Genomic DNA, 12,224 nt, shown 5'->3' with positions numbered 1-12,224 from the left:
TGGACATTATAAATCTTATTTGTGGAAAAGAACAAAGGACAGCTGGGATCTCCATTCACACTGTATGGGGAGAGCAGCTTAAACATTCCCCTAAATATATTCTTTTGTGTTCTGCATAAGAAAGAAAGTCATGTCTATGACCAAAAGCTCTGACATGAATCTATTCAAAGATGTTAAATACAGGCAAGGTAGGATCTCGGTGACATCATCTCTGTTCATGCAGACTGTCTCACAGAGGTATGTCACAAGCAGATCCTTATTAAACAGTGAGGAAATGAGGTCAGATCATCTATCAGAGAGAGAATGCAAACTATTCCTGGGCTGACAAGCTATAAAATTCTCAAAGACCAGCACAAACAGTCAAACAGTAAAGGATTGCTTTTCACCCAAAACGATCACAGGGATCACAGTAGATATATTAACAGTACATGGCAAAAAGTACAGGTAATGCATTAGTCATTCTGAAACCATTGCAGATGAGACAAGCAGCATCAAAAATAGACATGGAGGGCTTAAAAAGAAAGTTATTTCATCATTTACTCACGCTCATGGCTTTCCAACCCTGTATGACTTTTTTATGGATCACAAAATAAGCACAAAGAGCAACATAAAAGTATCATGGTAATGGTCAATATATGCTTCTGAAGTCATATGATAGCTGTGTGTGGAGAACTAACTCAAATTAAGTTTTTATTCACTAAGTCTTTTCAGCCAGCTGATGCCTTCAGCCTTCTCAGCCATTGGATGCACCACTTTTTTGACACTTTTATGGTGTATTGCATCTTTTAATTTTTTGTTACAAAACAGAAAGAAAGTCACAAAGGTTTATAACAACATGCAGGTGAGTAAATGATGGCAGAATGTTCATTTTTGAGCATTAACTATCCCTTTTAATCTCATTCATTTTGAATATTGCAAGGTGCATGAACAAAAAAAAGCAGAATGTGCACTAGGAGATGATGAGTCTTCTTTGGCCGGTAATGTGAATTTATGTCCATTATCTGACAGAACAACTGTATGAATGCACTACAATGATCTGTGAGAAGTCATTTACACTTAACACCAACTTTATGTCCCTTAGACAAACAACTTAAACTGTTTCCTCAGTTTTTTTAGAGTTCAACCATTAACTTCTTTAGAGACAGCTGTGTGTATTTGTTCTGAACTTTGTGTATTGACTACAGACATAATGGCTGCTCTGTGTCCATACCACTGAACGAAAACATCACTTCAGTAAGCCTGTGAGAATGACGCTTATTTAACACATCTTTATATATTTAGGGATGAGAGAGAAAATTGGAGCGAGTGTAGCCTTTGATAATTTCATTACTCAGATTCTCCCCTATTTCTTTCTCTCTAGATCTCTCTCACTCTCTTTGGCTGCAGACGGCAGCTGGTTCCTTTCGGAGTTTACAACTGGAAACAGCTGTAATGAGTGCCACATGTGCAACTATCCCCCACAGAGCAGCAAAAAGCTCACCAATGACCTACATCTGCCTCACACCAGTGTCTGTTTCAATGGATGCCTCATGGGAGTCGGGAAGATTAAACTAGTAATAGATAATATACAAAAAGACAGCAGCGGAGGAATATAAGGTTAACTATGTTCAGATAACGGCCTGCGTGTGTCCCGGAAAGGTTTGAAAGCTACCCCTCAAAAGAGAACATCATAGTCAAAAGGATCCTGAAACCATATCCAGTGTGACGAACCTTAATGGGAGGCAACAGACTGGCTTCCTCTGGAAGTTGAACTGTCATGTTTCAAAGATTAGTTGTGGAGGAGTGTTGGTCGGGAAGCATACGTGAAAAGGATGTGGAGGTCAGCTGAGGATCAGCCGAATTCCAACTAAGCACCCACACTGTTTGTATAACTGATGGTTTAAAGGGACAGTTCACCTAAAATAAATAATAAATGACCCAAAAGTCATCAATTACTCACATACATGTGGTTCCGTGACTTGTTCCTCCAAGGAACACAAGAGGATACAACGTTTAAGAATCAGCTCATAATGAAAGTGAATGCATTCTAAAAAATGCTGGGTTATGTTTTTAAACCAAATGCTGGGTTCAGCCTGTTCAGCCAGCCCGGTCATTTTATTGGGTTATTTGTAATATTTTTACCCAGGTGCTGGGTTTCTGTAACGCAGCTGCTGGGTCATTTTTAATGCCAATACAAATGATGAACCACCTGAACTGGAACTGGGTCAATGTAACCCAATGTTGTGTAGTTCTGTTCTGAGAGAAAACTTCTTGAGGGGATATTTCCTGAATGAAATTAAGGTTTGTATTACATTGTATTTCTATCAAATTATTACTGTACAAATAGGAAAACATCTGTAGTCTCACAGTTTACGCCACAGCTAACGCCTGCTTGGAACTAGCCTTCTACAAACGTAGCATACACCAGATCTACACTCAAAGCGAACATGAGTGGCCTGTGCAACCAGGAAGTTTCACTTAAATGTCAGACAGATGAGATGGCACAAGGTAAAGCTGTTTTTGATGTAATTTTTCAAACATGAATATATAAGATTGTCATTTAATGAATTGGAACAGCTTACTGATATCAATTTTCTTTCTACAGATTTTGTGTAGAGTATTTTATGATTGTAAAAGACTGACTTGCCATTGAATAAAAAATAGGCAGCTGCTATTTACACACTAAGTTTAGATTTTATTACTATTCTATTTATATTTGACAATAAGTGTAAATAGTAGTAAGATGCTTATAAATAGTGGCAGATACTATTTGCACCTCAGTGTTGTTGTACATTAAACTTTATGCAATAATAACAAATATAATGTAAATTATCATATTTATTAAAATTATATGGATGCCACCTTATTGGGCTAATAAAGCCCTCCCTACACCAACCTCTAAACCTATCCGATAAACACTTTATTATTAAACACACATTTTTTACACTTTTAGAATATTTTCAACCTTTTTATTGAAAATAAATACCTTTCCAATGTGATATGTGATGGGAAAAGGGAGTAAAGCGAGTTTGGCAAAAAGCAGATTCGAACTCAGGTCAATTTGCGTCAGAAACTTTTAACCTCACGCCTTACCCCTACACTATTACTGCTATTGTCAATCTAGCATCTTCCGTAATTTTGTTTGGCCCAACCAGACATCAGTAGGCGGAGTTAGTGTAAATAGCCTCTGCCAAAAAGGCGAGCTATTTGCACTTAGTGTACAAAATATTGAATATGAACTGCTCCTGTCCTATTTTATTATTATTATTAAAAATGAAAAACCTTCAATATCAGTTTACTGACCCAGCACTGTCAAAAAACAACCCAGCAAATGGGTGAATGAACCCAATAAGCTGGGTCAGCATGTGTTCTGTCCAATATTTACCCAGCTCTGGGTTGCCAAATAACCCAGAACCCAAAAAAGCACCATAAAAGTATCATAGAACTAGTCGATGTGAATAATGCGATATGATCCCAGTCATCTGAAGCCACGAGTGAAAAAAATACCAGGAATTTAGGAATTTAGTTGATTTTTATTATTTTTTATAAGTCCCCGCATTCACTTTAATTATATGGTAAAGAGCGGCAAGGACATTCATCAACATTTCTTCTTTGGTGCTCTACAGGAGAAAAAAAGTCTTGCAGGTTTAGAATGACATGACGTTGAGTAAATGATGACAGAATTTGAGTTTTTGGGTCGAATGCCCTTTAATGCTCTACTGGAAATATACTGTAGTATAGGGATCCAGGAAACACACATCCAACCAAAAAGTGTGCGTTGGATGCACTGTAACTCGTTTTAGATAAAGTATCTGCCAAATGTGTTAATGTAGGGACCAAGACAATTAAGTCTCGAACTTAGTTCCGATGGTTTTTATTTCATCTATTCACTGGAGAATGTCTAAAACTTGCTTGTCTTTTGACACCAAAGCAATACATTTTTCTTCCTCTCTCAAAGGTGGCCCACAAAGGTTCTCCATATTACAGACAAGACTTTGGTCACCTATGACAAAAACAGAGCAGGAGATCCAGACTAGACTGGATCTAGTTACACTTGCACAGACACTCTTGCTGTTAGGTCTGTCCGATTGAAAACACCTGTGGGCAATGTCCATGTGCTAGTTTAAGTGGTGTTGAACCACTTTGACTGTGAATGTGTTCAATTGGATGGAAGTTTTGCATAATAAGCTGTTGCAAAGGTAGAGATACTGTATTAATAATTATAAAACGGATGGTTCTGGTCCTTGATTCTGATTGGTTGAGCCGCATTCGAAGCCGTTGCAAATTACTCAACAAACATACACCTGTGACCGCATTACATTAGTATTACTCCGCTTCACGTCGTGCCTAATAACGCCCCTTAGCTGTTCTAAATGCACTGTAAAACACAGCTTCAAGGGGATTATTGCTTTAAATTCTCATCCCTCCATTCTCTTTAGTGATTTACATGACATTTTCCTTTGTTCAGCTAAAACAATTCATGCATATTTCTGTGACTACGTCAAATTTCTGAACAATTGGTGGATTAGTGAGAATCACTCTTGTTAAAATCAGGGGTCTTCATACAGGTCTGTGACCCCAAGGGGTCAACGTCAATCAAATCTATTAAAAAGCTAAAGTTCAGCAAAATTGTCTCTATCAATTCAACTAAAAATGAAAATGTAAAGTACAATTACATGATGCCAATGATTTTTTATGGCTTTGCAATGTACATTCAGCATCTTTACAATATTTAAATAAATAAATATGATACTATACAGATCTAAATATAGGCCAGGCTTCAAATGCAACACTCAATATGTAACAGGGTGTCCTCCCTCCATCTCTTTATCCACAAACTGGAAAAAGTCCCTGATTTTCCATCAATACTAAAGTTGGTTACACTTTATTTTAAGGTGTCCGTGTTACATTGAAATATACATACTGTACTGAGTACTGAGTACTGAGTAATGATAATTAACTACATGGGTTAGGGTTAGGATAAGGGTGTGGTTTGGGGTTAGTTGCATGTAATTATGTACAAATAGCAATTACTATATAGTATGTAACGTGTAACAAGGACACTGTAAAAAAACAGTGTTACCCTAAAGTCTACTGCCAATAAAGTCTTCTGTCAATAAAGTACCCAAATCTCCACCTTCACCTTGACTTTGGCCGGCCTGGGGATTCAGCCAAACCATTAGACTCTTTAAAGCACCGATACGCTTTCATAAAGCTTTATCTGCAAATCACTCCAGTGATTAAGCTGAGCACCGTCCTTTGTTTAAGTAGTGCCTCCTCCTTCAGCTCCACAAAGAGCTGTCTGTTGGAGACGTCCAACCTGGACGCTGGACAGGCAGCTGTGCTGGATAGAGCAGGCATGATAGATCATATCCGGGATTACTAAGTAAAATAAGCCCTGCCTTCTCTCTTTGCCCCCTTCCCCTCCCAAAAAAATGACAAAGCGCTGTGTGTATTTGATTTGGCTCTTGCTTATTTAACTCCTATCAGAGAAGAACCATTGAGGGTAGATGTGGAGAGCAATCTTGAGGTTTCTGCGGATTTACGGATTTGCCTTCATTCGTTTTTCAAAATCCCACCCATAGACTAATCAAAAGTAAAAAATGCACCTGACATGGGAGTGTGTTTTCATACTTGGATATAAAATGTTGGAGAATTTAGGAACATGTATTAACTAGGGATGAAGAACACTGGGAAGAACCTGTATGGGGCGCTGTGTAACCGAACCATATAAAAGATGTTTAAATTTGACACAAGAAGTTATTTAAGCAGCATATACAGAGAATTTACAGAGCTTAAAGGATTAGTTCATGGCCAAAGTAGTTGACTTTGAAAGGCTGTTTCCGGAGCGAAATGTGGACGGTGAAGTAACCTGGGCCTTTAGACTTCTTGGTGAATGTCTGCGGGATGAAAGTAAACTGTCAGAGCTCTAAGACCAACTGTGTGACCCTGACCTTGTTACCATTCTCACAGAGCAGCAGGGGTGTTGGAGAGTGTTAACAGCTCGAGGTTGCCCAGTCATCCTGAGCGCAGACACTCTCACCAACAGGTACAGGTGGTAAAGCTCTCAAATACAACTACCATCAGCTGCCCACCTCCACGGGACCATAAATCAATTGCACACACATATCCAATTACAAATATACATCCGCAAACATGCTTTTCTTTACTTTTCAGGCCTTTTTGCCTTGTTGTCTTATGGATAACTTTTTCCATAGTTGTTGCTGGAAGACTCCGGCTCTGCTATGTCCTGTGTTGACATGCATGATACCACTGTCTCACAAAGAGGAAGGTCTGCTTTATTTCATGTCTCACTATGACCAAACATGCTTCATTTTAGTCTGCATACCATGAAACACAGACTGAAATATGTGCCCTTTCAGATTATTGAGTAAAGTGGATTTTGCATTCAAAACACTGCTGTACAGTTAATGTTGTGGCAGATATAGTTCCTTCACATGTCCTTCACATCTGGTTAGTCCATTCGAGTGGCAGCTTTCATCGACCATTGAAACCAAGCCACATTACACACTGAATGAGCACTGTACTTCTAGATAATGAAGTTATTTTTTTCTTCATTGTGCGTCCAAAAAAATTGCAAGCAAAACAACCAATGTCTTTTTTTCCAGAAAATTTTTCTTTCTTTCTTTCTTTCTACTATTGAGTTTAAAAACATTTTGCTTGAGAAACGTTTTTTTGTGACTTTTTTCTTCTTTTTTTCTTTTTTGTGAATCAAAAAGTTTAAACCCAATGGATAAGCAACAGTTGCTGGTGAATATAAAAAAATATTAGCGCTGTCAAATTGATTAATGCTGTCTCGCACCTAACACAAAAGTTTTTGTTTATATATGTGTGTGTATATATTTATATATACAGTATATTATATATATGTGTGTGTGTGTGTGTGTGTGTGTGTATATATATATATATATATATACACACACATACACAAATATATGATATAAACAAAAACTTTTATGTTAGATGCGATTAATCGCGATTAATCGGTTTGACAGCACAAAAAAAAATATATTAATTGATTAAAAAATCACATTTTATTTTTTTTTTATTTTTTTTTGGTGCACAATAAAGACAAAAAAATGATGGTGCCATACTAAACTTACACATCACACCACTATACTGCCCAATGTGTCTGCAATTTACATACATATGAATGTCATATGAGTTCATGCGTCTCACCTCATTGACTTGCTGTTTATCCAGGTGAAAAATTTGACCGGAGCTGGTGGCAGCAATCTCCTCGTAGGCTCTGTATCCCGGCTGGGAGCGATCCCCACAGTCCCCCGTCAACACAAACACAACCTGGATTCAGAGGGGACGTTTATTAGTGTGAGTGTTTGGTAGGGGGGTTGGGTGTTGGGATTAAATGTCAACACTGGGGTATATTCCATGAAGAGCAAATGGATTTTTGAAATGGGCTGTGAGATATTTAGATATATGGCTTATAACTTCACAACCTGAATGTTCAATATTTAAAGGTGAAGTAATTTCTGCAAAAAGATTTTTCAAACTGCCGTCGGTACCTGAGACTGTCGGAGCTGTACTAACTGAAGAACATCTCTTTTCAGGCGATAATCTTTGGCTCTGGCATCTGTGAAAACATAGATGAAGGATCCAGGTAGCGAGACCTCCAGAGCCTTCTTGATGGCCCCAATGCTCATCTCCGGACAATCCCCTCCACCCTGAGAGGGAACAACAAGGCCTTCATCGTTGACATCGACATTTATGCACTGACCAGAGCACAAAAAAGCACATATTGTATTGGCCCGGGTACAAGTTCTAGTACTTACTTTAGAGCCCAAAGGGACAATAAGAACAGACTGCTAATAAAAATTTTGCGCTGAAGACAGATCAAGTGCTGAGATGAGCCAAGATACTCAGCAGAAGCCACAGAGAGCAAATAAGAACACAGAGTACAGAATATGATTCGATGATGATTTATGAAGGAAGAGGCCAACGACTGCTGTGTCTCTTGCTGCTAAAGAATACAAGTGTAAACACCTGAGTAAAGGTAACTATGGGGGTCTGGAGGTTGAAGATGAGCGGACGACAGCATTTTGGATAGAGGAAGCGGATGCTGGCAGAGCAGCGTTTGAGTTGCAGTAATCACCAATAACTAAAGCCAGGCCATCATTTCAGCAAGTTAATGCAGTTTGAGAAATTAAGAAATTATGCTAACTGGAGCAAAGATTATTTGCAGATGATTTGAATATGTAAACTTGACACTGTATCAATCTATCTCAGTTATTTAGAGTATTATTTATCTAATTTCTATTTTTCATTTAGCAGCGTTGACCATCATGTAACACTCAAAGTTATTAATACTTTAACTCACAACTTATACAACTTTAACTAAAAAATTAATAACACTATTAAATGTAATCTTCAGCAAATTTCAAAATGAATAATTTTTCACACTGTACATTCTAATGTTGTGATGTCTAATTGCCCTTGTAGCACTTACAATGATTGTTTTTTTAAAGTGTTTTAAAGTGTCTCATTTATTTTGTCAAAACAGAATAAATTTTCAACATCGGCCATTCATCAGTTATCAGCCATTAAAATAATTATCGGTTTATTGATACTAGCCTGAATTTAAATATCAGTTAATTACTATCAAATAATGTAATCATTCTTAGCACTGCTAAATCCTTATCAAATAAAAATGATTAATCTCTATTAAACAAATAAGGTGTTATAAATTATTTATACGTATAAATGGGCGTTATAAATATTAATTATATTCTATAAACATTCTCTGCTGGTCTGTTTTAAGGGGATTTGGGGCTTAAACTTAAAACCAGTTAAACCGTTTGAAAATCACCTTGGGAGAATAGCTAGACCAGCAAACCATAGGTGAATCCCTATTAAATAAATTACAATAGGGTTATTTTTCCTCTGAAAAGTTGCTTTTTTATAGTCTGTTGCCCACCTGAACAAACAGCTCTTGAAGATCCTTCTGGAACTTCTTAGGGTCAGTAGTGATGGAAACAGGGCCGATGTCTGGTGAGGAAAAACAAAGAAATCAAGAAGCATCTATTTTACAATATCAACTGTGTGCACAATCTGAAGGTTCAGGTTACCGTCCTTTTGGAGCCCTTCATTGAGTGCTTGCTAAGTCTATCACAACACTTCAACAAACAAATCCCTGGGGAGTAGGAGTTTTGAAAAGATTAACCTTCTTCACCCTCATTAATGAAGTTGAAACAGTGAGGATTATGTCCAACTAAAGCCCCTTCCTCAGATACAACCCTACTAACGAGTGTCTCAAGTCTCTTTCTAGATACAGACCCAGCCAACTCCCAATCACGAAACACATTTGTCCAGGATTCTACCTCATCAACATCTGCGGTTACAAATGACTGTCCTGAAACGTTTGACAGCTGAGAAAATAAATGATAGACCATGCAAAATTCCAGCAGTCCTCATGTGATACCAAACTGGGTTCATAACCTCATTCATTAATTTTTTAGGACTGTCATCATCCAGCTAGATAATCTCTGACCTCTTCCCCTTTCTCTACTTTATCTCTCTCCCTTTCTTTTGTCTCAGGATGAATTGTGTCCTCCCTGAATTTGGCATTTATTTGGACTCACTCAGAATCTGATTGATTAGAGAGCTGAATATACAGCACATGGATGAACCAGCATACAACAAAATACATTGTTTATGGTCAGAGTATGGGCCTGATATCCCCACATTATTTATTACTCTGACTTACTTTTAAAGGTTATTAAAAAATAGAAGACAAAGTGGAGGATTACAATTTTGGCAGTGCTTTGGGAGAATGGACAGAAGAGAAAAATTTGGACCATGTCTGAGGGGTAGTCTGTCTTCTTCTGAGAGCAAATAGGACAGATCAATACACCATTACATGATAATAAAAAATAAAAAATAAAAAAAAAAGTTATGATCTTCAGCACTGAATGCCAACATCCTATGAATCCTGATCCAATGCTGAATCCTATTATATTAGAGTATATTATAAATAATAAAATAACATTATATTAATAATATTTTGTCAACAATAATATTAATATTTTAGAAACATTCTTTGCTGAAAAACATCAACAGCATGATTCCCTGCTCTCCCAGCATGTCCAGGCTGGTCTGTTTTGACGTTTTAAGGGGTTTTGGACATTCTTAAACATAAAACCTGTTATACCCATCTCTAAATCAGCGTGGACTAGCTTAAACCAGCTAAGACCGGATCAGCTAAGGTTTTTCAGCTTATTATATTATATATAAACTTGTATTTATGATATTTTATCAACATTAATATCAATATTTTAAAGATTATTTTCTGCTGTAAACAAGCTGTTTTGCTGGTTTAGGGATGTTTGGGGCATTAGAAAAACCAGTTAAACCATCTGTAAGTCACCTTAGGAGAGCATCAAGCCTAGCTTAAACCAGCCAAGACCAGCAAACCAACTAAGGCTGGTTTAGGTTCCTTATTCATTTTCATCTTCTGCACTTTCTCCATCCCTCTCTCAGCTGTGAGGGGCCATTAAGTTGTGTTGCTGTCACGCCTTTCTGTCTGTCACCGGCTGTCTTTGAGATCTCAGCGGTTTACAAGGTCCTCAAGGGAACGCTACATTAAAAGGTGAGGGAAGGACTGGCACCATCCCCCCTACCAGTCTAGCACTGACGTCTCTCCTCTGACTGGGGGGGCTGGGTTGACTCTTCCGGAGAATTGGATGGAGGACTGGGGGTGATTGTGTTAATTACATACTACCAGACAACATGTGCTTCTCATCAGCTCCATGGGCACCCTACCCCCCTAGGGCTAACAGATACTTGGTTTGAACCAGGCTAGATTGTGTAAGTGTACCTGAGAACACAGTGCTCTCGCTGCAGTATGTGAGCAGATGTGGAATTTAAACCAATTTATGAGCATTGACAACATACAGTGATAGAAACTGAAAAATGGTGACATGGTTTGAAGATTCACACCAAAGCTATTTGTTTATCTTTTGTTTTGTTCCTTTCGTTACATGGGAGCTGTGGGTTGTCAGTTTTTTTGTTTACTATTCCTTCGATTAGTAAATTACATAAAATAATTATAATATTATTATCGTCATGGTATAAGGCCTAACCTTGTCATGGCTGATCATGTGATGTTAATGGCGACATCCATGGGGGGCTACCCGCGACATGAATAATAAAACATCTTCTACATTCTCTAAATTAATTTTAATTTTGTACGGATCACAACCTTTCAGCGGTCCCTGGTGGTGAAAATGTTCCTAGCAGCGCAAACACCTTTGTTCAAATTAGTTCATTGACATTCTAGTGCTTGGCCAAACAAACTTCTCAAAACTTTGTTTCTCCATATGGAACTTTAGGCATAAATATTCGATCAGCAGTTATTCATTCTTTGGAATCACTTTTATAAGGCAACGTAACTGACAAGAATGAATTATAATTCACATTAATCATAAGATAGAAAGATAGGATTTTGTAGGCTAATACCTGGATCATGGAAAGGAACCAGCACGAAGTTCCTGATTGGTCTCGTTCTGCGGCTCAGAGTTCTCTCCAGGATCCGAGACGCACCATCTATCACCTGTTTGAGATCGTCATACATAGAGCCGGTAACATCGAAGACAAAGGCCAGTGTTGAAGCGCTGTCATCCGCGCCGGAGTGACTCTTCGCGGGGGGAACGGATGAGGAGCGCGCGCTGATAGTCAGCGCCAAGATGAGGAAATTTGCAAGAAACTTATTCATTCTTGCTTGAAATGCATTATACCAGTATTTTAAACGTGTCAAACAAACATATGAAGAAAAAAAATCACCGTAACATGAATGATAAAAATGTAAGTGATGTAAACCCGATGATTGAGGGAGAAAAATAAAGAAAATCAGCTAATTCCTGAAGAAGAAAAAAAATGTCCCTGAAATCTTCAATCCAGTCGTTCTTATAAAAGTTCTTAAAAAAAGGTCGGTGTAAATAATCCTACTCGCACTGGATAAACGCTACTTGGAGTAAATTCCATATGTCTTGTCCCATCCTTGGCTGAGTTTTGGAGAAAACTTGTAAGAAGCGCGTGGACCCTCTGGAGCTGAACACTGCAGTGTTGGGGAGGGGTGTGAGGAGTCCTTACAACCTGATTTTTTGTGTGTGTAACTTGACCCGACTGTGACTCCCAACCCCAGCCCACATGGCCTGCTCCAGTTTACCAGGGAGCCACTCAAGAAACTCGTGCCAACTGCCATGAGACAG

The 12,224-nt window shown here is 38.2% G+C and overlaps 1 protein-coding gene across 2 annotated transcripts in view; it reads right to left on the bottom strand.

Moving 5' to 3' along the window:
• Nucleotides 1–12,074, bottom strand: part of hmcn2 (hemicentin 2) — a 95,831-nt gene extending 83,757 nt beyond the window's left edge. For both annotated transcript variants that reach the window (XM_081349185.1, XM_081349186.1), the window contains exons 1-4: nt 11,473–12,074; nt 8,933–9,003; nt 7,524–7,682; nt 7,180–7,302 (exon numbers count right to left, since the gene is read on the bottom strand). In XM_081349185.1, coding sequence (XP_081205311.1) covers nt 7,180–7,302; nt 7,524–7,682; nt 8,933–9,003; nt 11,473–11,728 — 609 coding nt within the window. In that variant the 5' untranslated portion in view covers nt 11,729–12,074. The remainder of the gene's footprint in view (nt 1–7,179; nt 7,303–7,523; nt 7,683–8,932; nt 9,004–11,472) is intronic.
• Between the last annotated feature and the right edge of the window lie 150 nt (nt 12,075–12,224).

Source organism: Scardinius erythrophthalmus, assembly GCF_964197995.2.
Source record: "Scardinius erythrophthalmus genome assembly, chromosome: 20".
Lineage (NCBI taxonomy): Eukaryota > Metazoa > Chordata > Actinopteri > Cypriniformes > Leuciscidae > Scardinius > Scardinius erythrophthalmus.
This window is presented reverse-complemented; position numbering and strand designations above follow the sequence as displayed.